General features: G+C 39.7%; 1 protein-coding gene across 1 annotated transcript in view; it reads right to left on the bottom strand.

Moving 5' to 3' along the window:
• The window catches only part of pecr (peroxisomal trans-2-enoyl-CoA reductase), a 29121-nt gene extending 21477 nt beyond the window's left edge, over nt 1-7644 (bottom strand). The window contains exons 1-3 of the mRNA XM_028807531.2: nt 7515-7644; nt 5268-5401; nt 2846-3011 (exon numbers count right to left, since the gene is read on the bottom strand). Of these exons, the coding sequence (XP_028663364.1) occupies nt 2846-3011; nt 5268-5401; nt 7515-7626 (412 nt within the window). The 5' untranslated portion in view covers nt 7627-7644. The remainder of the gene's footprint in view (nt 1-2845; nt 3012-5267; nt 5402-7514) is intronic.
• Between the last annotated feature and the right edge of the window lie 14186 nt (nt 7645-21830).

The following is a 21830-nucleotide window of genomic DNA, read 5'->3' as shown; positions in this document are numbered from 1 at the left end:
TACCAAGTTCCTCAGTGTGCACATAACTGAGGAACTTACGTGGACGCATAACACCTCATCACTAATCAAGAAACCTCAGCAGAGACTACACTTCCTGAGGCGGCTGAAGCGAGCAAGTCTTCCCCCTTCCATCCTCACCATGTTCTACAGAGGCACCATTGAGAGTATTCTGACCAGCTGCATCACTGTCTGATATGGCAACTGCAACATATCCGACCGTAAGCTCCTGCAAAGGATAGTGAAGACAGCATAGAACATTATTGGGGTGCCTCTCCCTTCACTACAGGACATATTTTACAAATGCAGTGTCCACAAGGCCTGCAGCATTTTACAGGGCCCCTTACAACCCTCACAAGGACTTTTCATACTTCTGCCATCCAAGAGAAGATACTGCAGCATCAAAGCCAGATCTGCCAGGCTGCAGGATAGTTTTTACCCCTAAGATGTCAGATATCAGAAGTCTGCAGTTGAAGTGCAGACTTTCAGCTTTAATTCAGTGGAGTGAACAAAACGATTGCATAAAAATGTGAGGCAACTAAAGCATTTTTTAACACAATCCCTTCATTTCAGGGGCTCAAAAGTAATTGGACAAATTAAATAACTGGAAATAAAATGTTCATTTCTAATACTTGGTTGAAAACCCTTTGCTGGCAATGACAGCCTGAAGTCTTGAACTCATGGACATCACCAGATGCTGGGTTTCCTCCTTTTTAATGCTCTGCCAGGCCTTTACTGCAGCGGCTTTCAGTTGCTGTTTGTTTGTGGGCCTTTCTGTCTGAAGTTTAGTCTTCAACAAGTGAAATGCATGCTCAGTTGGGTTAAGATCAGGTGACTGACTTGGCCATTCAAGAATTTTCCACTTCTTTGCTTTAATAAACTCCTGGGTTGCTTTGGCTGTATGTTTTGGGTTATTGTCCATCTGTATCATGAAACGCCGCCCAATCAATTTGACTGCATTTAGTTGGATTTGAGCAGACAGTATGTCTCTGAACACCTCAGAATTCATTTGGCTGCTTCTGTCCTGTGTCACATCATCAATAAACACTAGTGTCCCAGTGCCATTGGCAGCCATGCACGCCCAAACCATCACACTGCCTCCACCGTGTTTTACAGATGATGTGGTACGCTTTGGATAATGAGCTGTTCCACGCCTTCTCCATACTTTTTTCTTGCCATCATTCTGGTAGAGGTTGATGTTGGTTTCATCTGTCCAAAGAATGTTTTTCCAGAACTGTGCTGGCTTTTTTAGATGTTCTTTAGCAAAGTCCAATCTAGCCTTTCTATTCTTGAGGCTTATGAGTGGCTTGCACCTTGCAGTGCACCCTCTGTATTTACTTTCATGCAGTCTTCTCTTTATGGCAGACTTGGATATCGATACGCCTACCCCCTGGAGAGTGTTGTTCACTTGGTTGGCTGTTGTGAAGGGGTTTCTCTTCACCATGGAAATGATTCTGCCATCATCCACCACTGTTGTCTTCCGTGGATGTCCAGGTCTTTTTGCATTGCTGAGTTCACCAGTGCTTGCTTTCTTTCTCAGGGTGTACCAAACTGTAGATTTTGCCACTCGTAATATTGTAGCAATTTCTTGGATGGGTTTTTTCTGTTTTCACAGCTTAAAGATGGCTTCTTTCACCTGCATGGATTGCTCCTTTGACCGCATGTTGTCTATTCACAGCAAAATCTTCCAATGCAAGCACCACACCTCAAATCAACTCCAGGCCTTTTATCTGCTTAATTGATAACGACATAACGACGGACTTGCCCACACCTGCCCATGAAATAGCCTTTGAGTCAATTGTCCAATTACTTTTGAGCCCCTGAAATGAAGGGATTGTGTTAAAAAAATGCTTTAGTTGTTTCACATTTTTATGTTCACCCCACTGAATTAAAGCTGAAAGTCTGCACTTCAACTGCATCTGAGTTGTTTCATTTAAAATTCATTGTGTTAATGCACAGAACCAAAATTAGAAAAAGTTGTCTCTGTCCATATATTTATGGACCTAACTGTATATCTATTATTTATTAATTATTTATTATATTACATATCTATTGACTATATTTATGTATCTAGATTGCAAAATACCATACATTGCATCAACGTTCATATTGCTAACTACACATCAATATTGCTGCTACTTCTTTGTCTTGTCTTTGCACAAAGTCTTGTCTTGTTTGTGTTTTAATTTTAAATTTAAATCTTAATTTTTATTCTATTTTTAATTTATTATTTACACTTCATGTTGTTACACAGTGGACCCTGAGCTTCGCACTTTCGTCTGTCTGTTTACTTGTATATGGTTGAGATGACAATAAAGTTCACTTTGATTTTATTAATTGGCTCTATATGACACCACTGCCATTATGACAATAATACTCTAGGTCTCAGTACGGTAAAGATTTTCTAATTGGGGTCCTTAGATTAAAAGATTTAAGAACCCCTGTTCTAGACTACTGGCCATCTCATGTGTTGAGGTTGGCAAAACTGCAGTCTACAGTAGGCTGGATAAAGCTCTCTACAGGAACATGGTTGACTTAGCTACTTAACAGAGAGTTGATCATACTTTTAGTAAACAACATTAGGTCGTTTAATGCAGCACTATACTTCTCACTTTTGATTTTTGCACAAGACTTGATCACATCATCGCCTATGTTGTCCTTAATTGAGCAGGGTTTTTTTGGAGGTTTGGTCCTTGGTAGAAAGACCCATTGCTGTGATGGGCCCCTGGGCACATACCCAGAACACCCTGATGGTAAATCTGTCCATGGCTGTAGTTATTCAGACAGTTACACTTGCACTCTATTACACGACAAGCCTTTTGTTTGTAGAGTCATAAAAGCACCTTACCTTCTTTACAACAGTAGAAGGTGCCAGTGAGGTTGGTATCAATGACTGCATTCCAGCCCTTTGCCTTGATAAATTCAGCAGGACTGTAAAACTGCCCTCCACCATTGTTTACCAGGAAGTCCACTTTGTTATGAAGACGTAGGGTGGTGTCTATTAGACCTTTCACCTGTACAGCACAAAAATATATTATTAATTGACAAAACAAAATCCAGTTGTCTCTAAACTAAAAAAAGGATTAACTTGACACAGACCATGCATGACTTGTTGCCAGGTGGAATAGATATTATAGTGCACAAGTACTTCTTCAAGGTCAAGGAATTAATATTCCTCTATTCAACAGTGTTTTTATTCTGGAGCAAAATAACAAGACACAGTTTCTGTTCTGGAAGTTAATTCAGCTTAGATAATTTTTTACTTTAGAAAATAAACAAAAGTAAAATCTAAGGGGAAGCCAACTGAATTTGTGAATTTCCCCTTGGGATTAATAAAGTATCTATCTATCTATCTATCTATCTATCTATCTATCTATCTATCTATCTATCTATCTATCTATCTATCTATCTATCTATCTATCTATCTATCTATCTATCTATCTATCTATCTATCTATCTAACTGGAATCTCGCACTGAAGTAACTTAAACTTTAGACTTGATGAAGTGACTGCTGTAGTTATGCATTTCGCAAATGCCAGATTTCCATTTCTCAGCATACATCAAGTTAAGTTACATGTTAAAAACAATGGAAAGGAATGAGAAAATACAGACTGACCACTTTAAGAGGGCCTTTGTAACCAGAGTGTCATTTATAAAATACTGTATATGGTGTGGAATGCCATTTTCCAGCATATACTGCGCCATGTTTTGCATTAAACACTGACAGACATATGCATTAAATATTTTGATCTAAATGACTGTAGAAGATGACATTTAATTTCTGCCATCAATGAAACTAAAGATTCCAAGCTTTGAACTTTATTTGTATATTAATTAGCAAATGCCACATCTCATTTTCATGGTATAGTTTAAAGGAGGCACATGATAAAAGGAAACCAAAAACTCGTGAAGCAATGTGGAACATCATTTTTGGATACACCCCAATGATTTTCTTAACGTTTTTTTTTCCTGAATGTGGCAACTCCTTTCTTGCATCTAACTTTGGGCTTGTCAGCAAGTTAAATTAGCCTCCTACAAGTCTACTGCTTTTAACTAATATTTTCTATTGTTTTATGAAGAAACAAAACAGTCTTAACAGACCTAATGTTTTATTGAATTTTTTGTCATTTAGGTGGAAAACGTTTTGTATTTAAATATTTCACTGCTGAGTTGTGTTGTCCTTGCCTTGCCTACCAGGTAATCCTTGAAAGGAATACTGAATGAGTCTGGATGCCACACCTAAATAGAATGAGAATCAGATTTATCGGCCAAGTATGCGCACATACAAGGAATCTGACTCCAGTTTTGGTGACTCTCCAAGTATAACTTAGAGGGCTAATGTCCTGCCCTGCCACCAGACATGCCTATTGTCATGCTTTTTATTTTCTGCTGCTTGTCAACTAAAACTTTTGGGCTGTTTCCTGATCATCGTTTAGACTCAGCAGGCTGAGTCCACTACAAAAGGCCTTGTCGTGTGCAAATAGATATTAAAGTGAAATGTGGAATGGCCAGTCTAAAACAGTATGTAACAAAGAAAATAGAAAATAACTATCAAACAAGTCCACAGTCTATTACTGATTCATAATAGAACATTTTCAAAACTGATTTTTCTGATTTAGGGCTATGGGAGGCTTTAGCCTATAATGGCAGCATCAAAACCACCTTGGACACGGTGACAGTATATCACAGGGCAAGAACACCCATGGCCAAGTCAGAGTTGCCAATTTACTTAACAAACAACTCTTTTTGGATGTGGAAGGAAACTCAGCGTGCTGAGGAAACTGTGCCAGGCACGACGTGAACATGCAAACAATCATGGGCAATGACAAGGCACAGAATTCAAACACAAAACATTTGATCCATAAGGCAGCAGTGCTGCACAACTGCACCACCACTCCCCCTTCTATTAACACATCTGTCTTTTTAAATGACCTGGTCCAATTCATGGCTGTAAATTGCTAGAAAATAACTATGCACCAGTAAGTACAATGCCAGAAACAGACATTAACAAGATACTAGTTCAAAGAAAATGCATAAAGAGATCAATGAATTTGAAGACACAAATATGTGAAAAACAGCAAGGGTCCACAGCTAAATACCACTTGAAAATGTAGACAGAATGACAACAAAACCCAAAGCTGAACCACAACAAGAATGGTGTGCAGCCACATCACTGCTGAAAATGAAAACATTGAAAAGTAAGTAGTTTAAATATGCATTTTTCTCACTGAAATCTTCATAAATCATGTTAAAACATAAAACATTTTACCTCCTCTTCATTGCGGATGTTGCACTGCACAGGAGTTACTTTTGCAGGACTTGATGCAGGAATTTTGACTGATAACTCCTCAGAAGCACGTGTTAACCTTTCTTTATTCCTTGAGGCAATTATTACACTGCAGCCTAATGGAAATTGACAGGAGACACAGAAGAGTACATTGGGTGAGCATTTATTATTTTTAACTGATGCACTACTCTTACCACAGTCTGTAATAATATCTTAGCCAGAATGTAACTTACATATATGTGTGGGACGTATAAATACACAGTCATGTGGCTACTCACTGCAGACATGCCTGTGACCCATTGTTTAAGAAGCATTGGTCTAGAAAAATTGGCAAATCCAAAATGCTGTGTATGTCTGGGATGTATATATACATGACAATAAGCAGATCCGAGAGTCTTATGTGATAGTATTTAACACACCAGAAGGTTCAAAAGCAAACAATATTCATTTTCTGTTCTAACATGATATACTTTACTATGATGGATTTAACAGTGCATAAAAATTCACTTGCTTTTTGGACAAGCCCAGTGCATTTTGTTTGTTTTCAAAGGTCCATAATGAATGTTAATGGACTATTATATGCATCAAGTTATATCCTTCTGTGAACATCAGGCTCATTTATGTCAATGTAGGCTGTATTTCCTACGAAGACTCAGATCTTTTACGGTCTGCAACACTATGCTGTTAATGTTTTATGAGTGTGTGGCGGCCAGTGCTATTTTTTTTTTCTGTGGCGTGCTGGCAGAGCAGCATGAAAGTAGTAGACATTAAGAGGCTAAAGAAACAAATTCAGAAGGCTAGCTGTGTGGTTGGAATGAAACTGAATAACTCGGAAATTGTGACAAATCAGAGAATGTTGTCTATACTTCGATATATTATTGAAAATGCTAGTCACCCACTTCATTGTGTTGTGGTTGAACAGACGTGCATTTTCAGTAGTGGGCTGACTAGCATAAAGTGCTCCACTGAACATCACGGGAAACCCTTCCTCACCACAGCCATCAGACTCTCTAACTCCTCTTCTGATCAATCATCCACCCTATAAGCTGGTTCCTTTTTCTCTAATGAATATCCCAGTATATTTTCATCAGCTTAAGATGTGCAATAACCTGTCTGTTCTTCTTAAGCAAGTAACTTATTATTTTCACTTAACGTGCAATATCATTATGTGAAATACTTCAAGCTCAGTATGCTATTACTGTCTTTTATACTAGGAACTTTGTAAGATACTCACATGCATAATATCCATTATATTTCATTACTGTGTGCCTGTAGAGCTTAGTGAATGATAATTTATTGTACTTTATGTTGATATTTATATTCCATTTATATTTGTATTCCACATGTTTATTTTTTATATAAGTTCTTAGTGTTACTTGTGCCTGTCTATGTGTACAGTTGTAAAATATATAATTTCCCTCGGGATCAAAAGTTTTCTGAGTAGGATTCTGATTTGTTTTGACTTGGTGTGGTTGAATAGTTGGCTGAAAAAGTGGATGCTCCTCAATAGGATTTTGTGGACGAGGAGGGCTTATCGATTTGTCACTTTCCACCGTTAGCATCCGAAAAAAGGCTTTCGCAATGAGTTCACAGAGCTTTGGTCGCGCCATTAGGTGTTGGGTTGAAAAAAGGTAAGGCTTGCTGCAGCCCCTGATTAAAAACGCATTTTCTTTTCGGCGTGGTTGATTTGTGAGATGCTCAGTATGGATTATCATCCTCGTCTAAATATTTTTTCCAGGCTGATCGGAACATTTTAACGCCACATCCAACCCGTTGGGGAATATAAATGACCGGTTGACAGGCGTGATTGACAGCTATACGAATTAAAGTGGGCGTTGCTTTTCTTTTGTGTGATTGGTGTTTTGCTGTCTGTGTCGGCTGAGCTATATTTGTAACACAATAAAACTTTTCTTACATGAGCACCCTGTTAAAACCGGGGCATACTGTTACATTTCCGTTATTTCTCAGGACACCGGGACGACTAGCCTGAAATCGGGATTGTCCTGGTCAAACTAGAACGTCTGGACGGCCTCAACTCCTTTTACTTCATCCATGGAAATCGTGTTAAGAAGTGGACACGTGGCCGAGAGAGCAAGTTTTCAAAGGAGTTTTGTACACCTGCATTCCACGGGGCACAGGTATCCTCGTAATACCCCCTATCCTAACTGCGCACTTTCCTTGTACTTAACCGCGCAAAGAAGTGAATGTATTTTACGAACAAAGACACACCTAACGAGAGCAGTTCAGCAGCAATTGACCGCCCGATGCCGGTTCCACCGCCAGTCACAATTGCCACTTTTTGATTGAAGAGCCCCTCTCTAAACACACTGCGGACAGCCATGTCTTCGCTGGTTTTGTGGCGCTGTTGAAATGACGTCACCATAATGCGCGATCGAGCCAACTATTGCAAGTCCGTTCGTTTACATGCACACACAAAACTGGGGTAAGGCGAGTAACATGTTTAAGGATCAAAGTAGGAGAACGGTCATAACTGGTTCAGAATTCTAAGAGTGACACAAATAGGAGAGAAAGCATTTTTATAAATTTTCCCAAGTTACGAAACTACGCCTAACTTTATCAGGATTTAGGACCGCTCCAGAGCGCCGCGGTTCTAACTTACTATAGAAAAGAGCCTTCAGGTAGTGATCTGGAAAGGCTGAATGTGTTGAAAACGCCGGACAATGAACTCCTAAAAATACAATATATCGAATTTACAGAGAATTGAATAATATTCGTAACATTATCGTGTTCTTGTACATTACATGATCGATCCATCTACACGGAAAAGACATGCGCTGTCTGCCAAAGTTAAAGTTGTGATACTGTTAAGCTTTTTGGCCACAGGAAGAGGCAGCTTTGGGATAATTTGGGTATGTCACAACCAAGCATTTCTCGAATTTTACATTAAACTTTGAACGTCCCTGCAACACTTGAGGTAACACACATTAATCCACGTGGTGTAAGGTTAAAGCCAGCGCATTCACGCAAGTCAACCCACGCGTAACGGACCTTACACCCCAAGTGTGGATGAGCACACGTGTGGGAATCGCCTGCGATATCACAGTAGCAATTCACTGGAGGTAATTGGCTACAAACTATATAAAGTACAGTATAGCCAGCAATTACAACGAAGATAAGCTGGGTTGGATTGTTGATTGACGGCGATATGTCAGCTACACTGAGCGCTGTTGAAAGCATTTGCAGAGCTAAGCAGTACAAAACCTTAACTGTGATCCAGTTAACATCATGTTTCTCAACTACTCCATCGCCGGTTGTCCGTCGTTTGGTGTGCGAATGGGTCGAATTGGGCCACTTGAAACGCGAAGCGCACGAAATACATTCAGACTTGTGGTGATCATTCATCTGTTGTGAGTCTTGAAGTCCTGCATGATAAATAAATGTTCCAGATATTTTTGCATTTCGGTTTTGCGCGTTCATCATTCTGGCACCCACGTTGCCACTTTGGATACACGGAGCAGGGTTTGTACCACTGTTGAACATAACCTAACAGACCATCAAAGTGCAGCGAGGGCAGGCAAAAATATTCAAGTGGATGTCGTTATCATGTTAGTCTCGTACGGCCAGACGTGATTCTTAAAACAAGACAACCCGTTAAAAAGGGTGTAGTGAATAGCGGCGAAATCTTGCGCTGCAATGGGTACATCCACAGAGCTTCTTCCTGAAACACCCGGCCTCAGTTTCCACAGTCTGTGCATTTTAAACTGCTGCTGGGGTTTCAGGGAAGGAGCAAACTATACTGAACAAAACATTTAATGCTTTGAGAAAATAAAAACTAAAATTGCTGTTATAAGTTCAGAAGCTCAGTAGCACAAGGTAACGATAATAATTAATTTGGATCTTGTAAATGAGCGCTGTGACAGTGGAGATAAATTGACACTCACACACACATCTTGACCATTGCAGCTACTGGGCTCCATGTGTTTCAGAAGTGTCTCCGCCTGCTACAATATCTTTATATCGTTTTAAGTATTGCATCACTATATGTCATCACAACAGCAAACAGCATTTAGATAGGCATTCTGGTCAATGGATGTACCGTAGAACATGTTAAAATACTGCGGCTATTTTGTCATGGCACGTTTGCATTTCCAATTAGTAATGTTCAGTTTTTTAGTTATTCGTTTAGACATGCAATCAGAAGGTGGATGCTGTGCAGCCTCATCTACTGTGTTGATAGGCAGATTTGTTGATTTGGGTGTCTTGAGTACAGAAATCTGCATCTCCTGGGGCTCTTCATTATCAGCTCTCTTAACGACAGTCCTTTTGACAGAGTATGTCACACCATTTACTTCAAATGCATTTTGCAGTTCATATTTTCACATTCATAGCTGCCAGTTCTTCCAAACTTACATCGACTCCTATACTATTGTTGTAATGCTGAACAACAGAGAGCACACACAGCACTTCCGACAACGTATCATTCACAATTGCCACTTGTCCATTGATGTCTTCGAATGCCAGTGTATTTGATGCTACAAAAAAGATTTTCCCTTACATCAGGATATGTTTATTTTTAAATCAGGTAGTGTTTATTTTTAAAACGTGCAGTATGATCTCTGCACATACTACACACAGTTTTATGTCTAATAGGGTTTTTAGGAGAATTTTCAACTGTCGCTGGTTCATTTTAATCAGAAGCTTGCTCTCTTTCAGACCGGGTTAACAAGAGCACTTCAGATCTTTGCAATTCAGAATCACCGCCCCTACTTTGACTGCCGATTTCATGAGGTGTTGAATTAGTTTAGGAATGTGACACACACCGTGAGTCATGTAATTGCTTCCACCCAGTTTTAAACAAAATTCGCTTATGGTCGTCTCCAGATGTATGTATTATATGTCTGACCATCAGTAAGAGTATCATCATATAGGTCACCCACTAAGAAGAATATTATAGTCTCCCTCCATTCACCCCTTTTGGTTAAAGTTCTGGCACGTACTTAACAGTGTCACCGCAGAAGAAGTGAAACTCTACTGATGGAAGAAGACTTGTGCCTATTATTAATGACTGAAAGAACAAAAAAAAAGTAGAAGATGGAGTGTGAGACCCATTGACCAAAAGTGGTGAAGGAACGCCAAGTTTAATTTTCTCGTGAATGGAGTTCCTACATGATGTACAGTTGCACTTCAAATTTTTCTGTATGTCTGTAAATAGTGTTAAATCAGATGATGCAGGTAGGCAGACTGTATATTTGTTTTCTTTTTTCAGTGGAAGAATCATATCTGATATGTGCGTTTGTCTCCAGTTAAAAAATTAATGCAATTTGTGCGCATGTCATTGTTTGTTTTGATGTGTGCTGGCATTCTGTCCAGGATGTAGTCTTGAGTTGTGATCAGTATTAATAAAAGCTTATTTAAGAATCATTTAAGGAGGACAACACCCCATTTGTATTAACTGAACTGATTAACCATATTTGCTCTGATAGAAGTGTGCGTTGGTGGGTGCTCCCTCCAGGGTTGGTACCTGATGATGTCGGGATTGTCTGCAGGCTCCACAATCTTTAGCTATATTAAGCCAGTCAGACAATGAATGAATGGACTGAACAAACTTTTCTTCTGGGGGACTCCCCTTTTTTTCAAAAATGGTAGTTACCGAGTGTTATTTGTCCTCTGGCAGGTTTACAGTCTCACTAGTTTGCTGTTGTCTGTCACAGGTTTAGGGTAAAATATGAAGCATTATCAGTCAAGCAAAGAGCGCTACTAAGACTAGAAGCAGTTATAAACATGGAAGCATCGGTGAGCCATAAATCTGAAAATCCAAAATATCAGTTCAGTCACTGGCCTTAGGACTATTGTCATTATATTTATAATTAAAAATGTAATTATCATACATTGTATTATTTTTTAAAATTTTCCTACAGAAGTTGACTGCAGTTTATTCATCATACTATTTTTAGTGAAGCAGTATTTTGCTGATATTATTAAATAAACAAATAAGTAATGAATAGTAAATATAATTATGCAGTAAATAGGAATATTTTTTTAAAAATTTCTTTAAATTAGTGAATATAAATTATTTTAAAAATTACTAATTATGAAAAGGTAAAACGTTTCTATTTAGATCTGGTTTGTACAGACAGTTAATTTAAAGAAGACTGCACCTTGCAAAAGTCATTAAAGCATGTTTAATTCAAGTGGCGCATAAAACACGAGGGTAGTGTCTAAAGAAGAGCATTTGCCTTTCTACGTTTGTTGCTTAACAACTGAAGAAAGGAGAACAAATTTCCCAGTTATGGAGGTGAATTCAATACAAATGAGTCTTCCTTCCTCTGGTTCTACTGACATAATCCACAGGTTTAATCTGTGCTGTGAAATGTCAAATATTTATTCTCAGTTTGCTCATTGTTGCCTCCATAGGCTAATAACTCTGCAGTACAAGACTACTACTACTACTACAAGTCGGTAGAAGATCTACTTGTCTACTTCAGGGTCCTAAATTCTCATCTTGTCTGTGAAGATTTATTCTCTCAGATTTTTTCATGGGTTTTCATTTTTCTGATCTCTTTGCACATGCATTGGAGAATATGCCCATATTCCTTGAAACTCTGTTGGAATAAGTTGGCTTGAAAATGGATGAGTAATTTGATTAGGTCTGCAGTTATTCTTGCCTAGTGTCAATGAATGATGTTTTTGTATTATTTGTAGTTTTCGTTATTCGTGTTGAATATTGACTTGGGCCTTTTAGATTTAGGCACATGATATTAAAGTTATTCTAACAGAAAACATTCTAAATGCCATTATCAAAAGTTTGTAGGAATTTGCGGAATGTTTTCTCCAATAATACTCAAAAGTCTGACATTTATCCCTAGCCCATTTCAAATTGAAATAAACAAATGTTAAAGGAGTTTCCCCATTATGTGTCCCCAAAACATCAGTTTTGCAATGGGAAAATAAGATATGTCCTTGGAAAGACCACCTCCACTTCTATACAGAATGTTAAAATCACCCTTGATTAGTAAAGAATCCACCATGTCTTCATTCTACTATATATGTAACACTATCTGCACAATGACCTTTGAAAATATTTATATATATCAAAAAATATATTGTGATAGTTTGAGGTCTCCGTGACCCCTTGAACCCTCAGACTAGACGTCAGACACCAGGTAAAAGTCCAAATATAATATTTATTAATATAAATAAGTGCACAAAGCACCCTCCTCTCCACAATACTCAATAATAACAATAATCAATAAACAATAATCCTCCACACTCCCAGACACTTTGCCACCCTTCCTCCCAGCTCAGCTCAGTGTACTGGGCTTCCCAGAGTCCTTTTATACACCCTGACCCGGAGGTGTTCCCATTCAACAGTCCACAGTTCCTTTTCCCTTCCGGGTCAGGGTAAACAGTCCTTTTCTTCAACCCGGGAGCACATCGTTTCTTCCTGTCACGTGACCGTGACGTACTCCCGGGTTATAGGGCACATGCGAGCCTACGAGCCCCCCTACAGCGACGCCTGGTGGCCCCCAAGGTATCCAGCAGGGCTGTGTATAAAAACTACATAGTCCATGAGGCCCTGCTGGAACTCGGGGCATGTCCACGCTGCTGGGAGAGCTCCTCCTGGCGGCCTGGGGGTGAGGGCCGGAGAAAGAAGCCGGCAGTCCACCACAATATATATATACACTTTACTTTGTTAGTACTTCTTCTTAACTCTGTTTGGATGTAGAACATCTGTTTTTTTAACCCAGGAAGCCAATCAACTATAATGACTTAATATTCTCAAACCTGTTGGCAGTGTCACAGGGGCCAGAAGCTATCCTAGCAACCCTGGATACAAAGCATCTGCTAACACTTTAATAAAGGGGCTAATTTAAAATGATCTTTGGGGATGTGGAAGGAAAATGTATTCAGTCAAGGGGAGAGTGAAAAGACTCCATCTACATCAGGGGTTCTCAACGTCAGTCCTGGGGACCCCCTGTGGCTAGTTAAGTGAACTGTTATTGCCCAGATTTTGTGTTTTGGGAACAATATGGAATTTAGAAAACTAAGTTTGGTAAAAAAAAAAAAAATTAAAATGTACTAAGCAGTTATATGGGAATAATGTTTTTTTTCTTTTTAACAATATTTTCATCTTGATGTTCACTCTATTTTTCCAGGTGTTCTAATTGTTTAATTAATCCATTGTTTTCTAATTAGTGGGTCTAACACTAAAGTAGTTGCAGCCTTTCATGATTCAGTGTCCTTTTCCTGGGTGTCTGCTCTGCTAGTTTTTAATTGTCATTAATAAGATACAACAAAGGGGGAAATCTGCACAGAGAAAGGGCAAAATATAAAGAAAGCAACAAAAGTGAGTTAAGCATTTAAATCTATAGCGAAAAATGGAAATATTTCTAAATGTCTTATAATAAATATAAAAATCATGCCTCTGTGCTTTCTTAATATAGAATAAGAGAAGAGAAAAAAAAAACAGGTAATTAATTGATCAGTGTTAGCAGTTGCTCACTGAGTATGAATCTGGTTGACACAAAAACCTGAAGCCACAGTGGGCCCCCAGGACCGACTTTGAGAACCACTGATCTACATGGATGTGGGACTCAAGCCCAACATCTGAAATCCATGAGACAGCGGTGCTATACACTATAGCAAGGTGATAATTCCAAATGAAATTATTTTGGAAAAAGGTGCCAAATAATGTTCTGAGCAACATTTTACTTTCATTTAAGTTGTGTTGTTTCTCCAAAGGATTGTTATTGGAGATCTATGAATAGTTATTTTCATTACTGTTAGTTAAAAGTACTGTTAGTTTTGACAACAAACAAATAACTAAATAATTAAATTCAAATATCATCTTGACAATTGCCTTATTGGTTTATCTTAATTAATGGAGTATTTAAAAAATAGATAGATAGATAGATAGATAGATAGATAGATAGATAGATAGATAGATAGATAGATAGATAGATTAATTTAGTTTTTAAAACAAACTTTATTCACCCAAGTAACAAAAACAATACAGACCATAAATGTATTGACTGGATGTGCAGTTCAAGTATTATTAATATACATTTTCTCTTTCTTCAAGTGAATTTTGCACACACTTCTTGCCCCTGCACAGATTAGTTCTCTCTTTCTATTTCATGCAAAAATTCCTGCAACCAGTTGAAACATCCTGAACAAAACAATTTTCTAAATGTAACAACACACAACTGCAGTTAGTTGTTTTCATTACAAATTAGTAATTCAATTACTGTTTGTCCAACTATTTGCATAAAACAGAAGAAACTCTGTTTTTTCTGTGGAAATAAGACAGAAATAAGACATTTGAATATAGAGATATGTGTGGATGAGTAAATCCACTTAAATCACTACTAGTTAAAAAACATGTGAGATGTATGTGCATATTGAGGTATTTAAAAGTTGTAGAATTATCTACACTAATTCTGTAGTAAATATGGTTCAAATTGTTCCAACAGAATCCAGTTTTTTTTTCAGATATGGACTCAAGTCACAAACCCTTTTGTATCAGTTTACTTTTTAAAATGCAACTGTACAATTTTGTTCAGCAAAACAGATACACCAAAATAAAATATATATGGTATTATTAACAGACTTTCAACCTCAATAACAGACTTTCAACCTCACAAACTAATAAATGTAACACAAACCTCCCATTTTTATTATATCAACATCTCCTCAGTTTGTACAGTCTGCTACATGCTGCTACAAGGACAGTGAAAGTAAACTGTTGAATTTCTCCAGCAGGTTCTATTATTTTGCAGCATGCAGTGTTAATACCTGTCACAGCAGATTGGTGCTAGTTCACCTTCTTTGTGCATTTTGCATTTAGGTATAAGTTATCCAATAATAGTCAAACTGGCCTTTAAATGATTTCAGTGAATGTTAATGTTGAGGCCTGCCTGCATCATGAAATATGCCTTGAAATTAAAACTGCTGTCTTCACCCATCAACATACAAGAGCTTAGTGATTGGTTGAGTTATTCTACAAGACCCACCTCAAGTGGCTGCAAGATAGATCAATCAGGCTATGAGGCCCAGGATTCTCAAGGTAATCAAAGCACAATGTTACTGTACAAAGTGGCTACTTAAATTCAAGAATTTCTGAAGTCATATACTCCAAGTCTGCATCTAAAGCATCTGCTGTAAATGTAGCACTTGTTGGCTGAAGGCTCACATTCAAACTATAGACAGTTCACCAATCAAAAAACAGTACATGCTGTAACCCACCTCTCAACTTTAAATGGTGAAAATGACAGTATTTCAAGGTGTAGATATTGTTGCATGTAGTATCACTGATATAAATAAATAGAGAGATAAGTTAATAAAAACATAAAAAAATATACATGAAAAATTTATTTAGTGACACAGTAGTGAGAAGTCAAGCAAATGTCACCTTTTATTGGCTAACTAAAAAGATTACAATATACAAGCTTTCGAGGCAACTCAGGCCCCTTCTTCAGGCAAGATGTAGATAGATAGATAGATAGATAGATAGATAGATAGATAGATAGATAGATAGATAGATAGATAGATAGATAGATAGATAGATAGATAGATAGATAGATAGATAGATAGATAGATAGATAGATAGATAGATAGATAGATACTTTATTAATCCCAAGGGGAAATTCACATACTCCAGCAGCAGCATACTGATACAAAAAAAAAAATTAAATTAAAGAGTAATAAAAATGTAGGTAAAAACAGACAATAACTTTGAATATTGTTAACGTTTACCGCCCCTCCCCCATGTGGAATTGAAGAGTCGCATAGTTTGTGGGAGGAACAATCTCCTCAGTCTGTCACTGAAGCTGCTCCTTTGTCTGGAGATGACACTGTTTAGTGGATGCAGTGGATACTCCATAATTGATAGGAGGTGGCTGAGTGCCCGTTGCTCTGCCACGGATGTCAAACTGTCCAGCTCCATGCCTACAATAGAGCCTGCCTTCCTTACCAGTTTATCCAGGCGTGAGGCGTCCTTCTTCTGTATGCTGCCTCCCCAGCACACCACTGCGTAGAAGAGGGCATTCGCCACAACCGTCTGATAGAACATCTGCAGCATCTTATTGCAGATGTTGAAGGACGCCAGTCTTCTAAGGAAGTATAGCCGGCTCTGTCCTCTCTTGCACAGAGAATCAGTATTGGCATTCCAGTCCAATTTGTCATCCAGCTACACTCCCAGGTATTTATAGGTCTGCACCCTCTGCACACAGTCACCTCTGATGATCACGGGGTCCAGCAAGGGCCTGGGCCTCCTAAAATCCACCACCAGCTCCTTGGTTTTGCTGGTGTTCAGATGTAAGTGGTTTGAGTCGCACCATTTAACAAAGTCCTTGATGATGTTCCTATACTCCTCCTCCTGCCCACTCCTGATGCAGCCCACGATAGCAGTGTCATCAGCAAACTTTTGCATGTGGCAGGACTCCGATGTATATTGGCTAAACAGGACCGGAGAAATTACAGTCCCCTGTGGCACTCCTGTGTTGCTGACCACAATGTCAGACCTGCAGTTCCCGGGACGCACATACTGAGGTCTGTTTGTAAGATAGTCCATGATCCATGCCACTAGGTATGAATCTACTCCCATCTCTGTCAGCTTGTCCCTAAGGAGCAGAGGTTGGATGGTGTTGAAGGCACTAGAGAAGTCCAGAAACATAATTCTTACAGCATCACTGCCTCTGTTGAAGTGGGAGAGTGATCGGCGTAGCATATAGATGATGGCATCCTCCGCTCCCACCTTCTCCTGGTATGCGAACTGCAGAGGGTCGAGGGCGTGGCGTACCTGTGGCCTCAGGTGGTGAAGCAGCAGCCGCTCCATGGTCTTAATCACATGTGACGTCAGAGCGACAGGCAGGAAGTCGTTCAGCTCACTAGGACGTGATACTTTTGGGACTGGGGTGATACAAGATGTTTTCCAAAGCCTCGGGACTCTCCCCTGTTCCAGGCTCAGGTTGAAGATGCGCTGTAGAGGACTTCTCAGCTCCAACGCACAGGCCTTCAGCAGTCGTGGCGATATTCCATCTGGACCCGCTGCTTTGCTGTCACGAAGTCTCCTCAGCTCTTTGCTCACCTGCGCTGCTGTAATTGTGGGTGGGGATGTCTCTCCTATGCTGGTTTCAGCAGAAGGATGGGTGGAGGGTGGGTTAGGGAGGTCAAACCTGTTAAAGAAGTTGTTCATTTGGTTTGCTCTCTTCACGTCTCTCTCAATGGTGGCACCCCACTTCGAGCTGCAGCCAGTGATGATCTTCATCCCATCCCACACATCCTTCATGCTGTTATTCTGCAACTTCTGCTCCAGCTTTCTCCTGTACTGCTCCTTCGCCGCCCTGAGCTGGACTCTGAGTTCCTTCTGCACGTGCTTGAGCTCATGCTGATCATCGCCTTTAAAAGCCCTTTTCTTCTGGTTCAAAAGGCCCTTGATGTCACTTGTAATCCATGGCTTGTTGTAAGCACAGCAGCATACTGTTCTTACTGGGACTACAATGTCCATACAGAAGTTGATGTAGTCAGTAGTGCAGTCAACAACCTCCTCAATGTTCTCACTATGTGATCCCTGCAGGATATCCCAGTCCGTAGTTTGAAAGCAGTCCCTCAGAGCCTGCTCTGCTTCAGGGAACCACTTCCTGAATGAGCGTGTGGTTGTAGGTAGCTCCCTCACTCTTGGTTTGTAGTGAGGCTGTAATACAGAAACTGGAGTTCCCTGTGTTTATATACGTACTAGGACAAGTAACAACATTGGTAAATCTTTACGTGAGACATCTTAAATGTAAAAAATTAATAGACTTTTTCAGGCTAAGATTCATTTAACAAGAGAGGAGAACAATGTATGGTCAAGATCTTTGGATAAGATAACTGTCCAACAAAGTCTTTTGAAGTTTCTGATAAGTTTTTCCATACAATGTGGATCTGTAGTCAGGTTGTCTGTGTCAGTCTGAGAGATGCAAACAATCCTCATACCTGGCCTAAAACTCTTGTCTCTAGTCAAACCATGTTGTAATGTATTCAATTTTAGTATGAGTTTGACTTTCCATTCTTTTCTGTCTTGCTGTGTTCTGAAGTTGCCCATAAGCACTATGACTTTAAAGTCCCCCTCACAGTGTCCATGGCTTTTGAAGTGGGCTGCTACAGGAACATCTGTGTTGCCATGTTTAATGTGGAACCTGTGTAAATTCATTTTCTGGTGGATTGTTTGTCCAGTTTCTCCTACGTAGAAACCAGTGTCAGGACATTTCATGCAGAGATTTAGGTAGACCACATTAGATGATCTTCAAGAAAATGATCCCTTTATGCGATGTTCTAGTCGGCAGTGTGGTATAATTATATTATATTATATTATATTATATTATATTATATTATATTATATTATATTATATTATATTATATTATATTATATTATATTATATTATATTGTATTATATTATATTATTGTATTATAAATGTGAGCACACGTTTTACATCTTTTCTGTAGGCAGTTAGATGTGCCATTTTCTCTTGGTTCACTTAGGGAGCTTCAGACAATTAGTTGCTGTCAGGTTTGGTAGTTGTCTGTATGCCAGGAGGGGAGGGTCAGGAAATACATTTTTCAGTGTTGTGGTCATTGTTTAGCATTGGCTGAAGTTCTTTTATAATTTTTGGAAGTGCTTCAAGATGTGGATTGTAGATGACAACAAGGGGAATGCAGTTCTTGTTGTCTTTGTTTTTATATACCAGAAGGTTGTCTCTGGTTATGGCATTAGCTCTTCTTATTTAAGTGTCTGATGTTTTGGGTGTATAACCTTGTCTGATGAAATCTTGTTAAAGCTCCTGCAGTTGTTTATCCCAGTCTGTCGGGTCTGAGCAAATACAATTGTATCGTATTGCTTGGCTGAAAACAATGGAGCGCCTTATATGCTTGGGGTAGAAGTGATCACTTCTCAGGTAGGTCCGTCTGTCTGTTGGTTTGTGAAAAACAGAAGTTACAAGGGTGTTGTCTTTCAGTTGAACAGTGGTGTCAAGGAAGCTGACTTCTGTTTTTGAGTAATTCAGCTTCAGCTTTATGTTGGGGTAAAAAGAATTATATTCATTATGAAAATGGAGGAGGTCCTTTTCACTGGCAGTCCAGATTATGAAGATGTCATCTATGTAACGGAGATACTACATTGGTTTTAAGACGCATGTTGACATAAAATCTTCCTCCAATTTTGTCATAAATAGGTTTGCATAGTGAGGTGCACTGCAAACCGACAGCCCATTGCAATACCCATTTGTTGTAAGTAGAAATCTTGTCCAAAAGAGAATAAATTATGTGTCAGAGTGAATTTTATCATTTCTATAACTGACTCTGTGGGTAAGTCATGTTGTTTGAGGTACGTTTCACATACCAATATGCCATCATCATGGGAGATGTTTGTGTAAAGTGCCTCAACATCCATTGTGGCCAGTAAGGTTCCCTCAGGTAAGGGGCCTATACCAGACAGTTTTTTTAAGAAGTCACTGGTGTCCTGGATGTAGCTGGTTTTATTGCGGGACAAGGGGTTTAAGGATGTGCTCCACCCAACCTGAAACATTTTCTGTAAGGGAGCCAATTCCTGAGATTATAGGCCTTCCAGGGTTCCCTTCTTTGTGGATTTTAGGAAGCATGTAGAAGTAACCCATTTGGGGTTCTGAGGAATTAAACTGTTTACATGATCCTTGATGTCAAGAGGAAAGCTACTTACTATCTTTTTTAGTTCCTTCTTGTAGAGATCTGTGGGTTCTTCTTGTACAGTACAATCCCTCTTAACTGGCCTTGCATTAAGCGTCTGACGGATTAACCGGCCTGTTAAAATAAAATAAAATAAAAAAAAAATTTTTTAATCCTGAGTTCTTCTTTATATTATATGTATGCACTTCCTTCTCTCCTGGAAGGTGAGAGGCCTCCAACTTTTAGAGTGATTTTCGTTTACATACTGTATTCCTTTATGAATTTTCCACTGTGCCTTCTTCTTTCTACCTGGTGGCTCCCCTGCTTCTCCCATTGGGCTTCGCAACAGGGGAGTCGCCCTACCTGCAGGTGCAGCTGCCTTCCACACTGGTCCGGTAGCCCTTCCGATCCCTGGCTACGTCGGGTTCCATCCGTACCGAGACTTGGGTTCTTTCCCCAGCGGCCAGGGTGCTCACGCTGGGGATAATCCAGCCCAAAACCTCCACAACTGCTGCTGCCTTTCGACGGCCAGTCGTCTTCAATATTGGTCATTCCATCTCTGTGATCGCTCAGCTGGAAAGACCACTTTCTTCAGCCCCACTGAGTGTCGGCCAAACACTCATCTGCAGGGGTTCACCTCCCAGCTGCCTGCCTTTGCTCCATTGAATCTGCTCTCTCTCTATCTATCTCTCTCTCTCTCTCTCTCTCCTACACCGGCTTTCCTCTATCTGCTTCCTTCTCCATTAACCTCCTGTTCTTTCCTGTTCTCTCCCTAGCCGCCTCGTGCTTCTATTTATCACGGGGACGTGGATCAGATGTGGCAATTAGCAGTTCCCAGGAACAATTATGGATGCGGATGATTAAGCTAGGATCGCCTGCATCACAAATTCCCCAAGAACCAATCGGCTACACATACTCGCTAAGCCGTGAGTGTGGTGATTATTTATTTAAAAAGTGGCATTTTTGACTTGAGCTGTGGTCCTGCTACACCACACTGTCCAGTTGTTGTACGAGAAAAAAAACCTGTGTGCGAAATCATGGGTGAAGCTTTGTGAATATGGTTTCTTCAGGAATGTCAAAACAGGTGTATTACATACCTTAGAAATATTTTTCTACATGAAAATAGCTATGTGTCGGATTAACCGGCCAAGACGGCAACCGGCCATGGGTCCAGTCCCGAGGTTCTTCTTATTCTTCTTTTGGCTGCTTCCGCTAAAGGTCACCACAGTGGATCATCTGTTTTCATATCTTCCTGTCCTCTGCATCTTGCTCTGTCACACTTGTGTGTCCTCTCTCACCATAGCCATAAACCTTCTCTTAGGCCTTTCTCTATTCCTCTTGCCTGGCTTCTTCTCTGCACATGTCCAAACAAATGCACTCTAGCCTCTCTGGCTTTGTCTCCAAATCATCCAACCTGAGCTGACCCACTCATTCCTAATCCTGTCCATTATCTTCACACCATTACAAATCTTAACATCTTTAACTCTGCTACCTCCAGCTCTGTCTTTTGTCTTTTCGTTAGTGCCACCATCTCCAACCCTTATAACATAGCTGGACTTACTATCGCCTTGTAGACCTTTCCTTTCACTCTTGCTGGTATCCATCTGTCACAAATCATTCCTGGCACTTTTCTCCGCCCACTCCACCCTGCCTGCACTATCTTCTTCATGTCTCTTCTACACTCCCTGTTACTCTGTACTGTTGATCCCAAGTACTTAAACTCCTCCACCTTTGCCAACTCTACTCCCTGTATTCTCACCATTCCACTGACTTACCTCTCATTCACACACATGTTGTTCCTAGTGACCTTCATTCCTCTCCTCTCCAGAGCATTTCTCCACTTCTCCAGGGTCTCCTCAACCTGCGCTGCACCCTCATTACAGATAACAGTGTCATCCGCAAAC

The sequence above is a fragment of the Erpetoichthys calabaricus genome, chromosome 8 (assembly GCF_900747795.2).
Source record: "Erpetoichthys calabaricus chromosome 8, fErpCal1.3, whole genome shotgun sequence".
NCBI lineage: Eukaryota > Metazoa > Chordata > Cladistia > Polypteriformes > Polypteridae > Erpetoichthys > Erpetoichthys calabaricus.
This window is presented reverse-complemented; position numbering and strand designations above follow the sequence as displayed.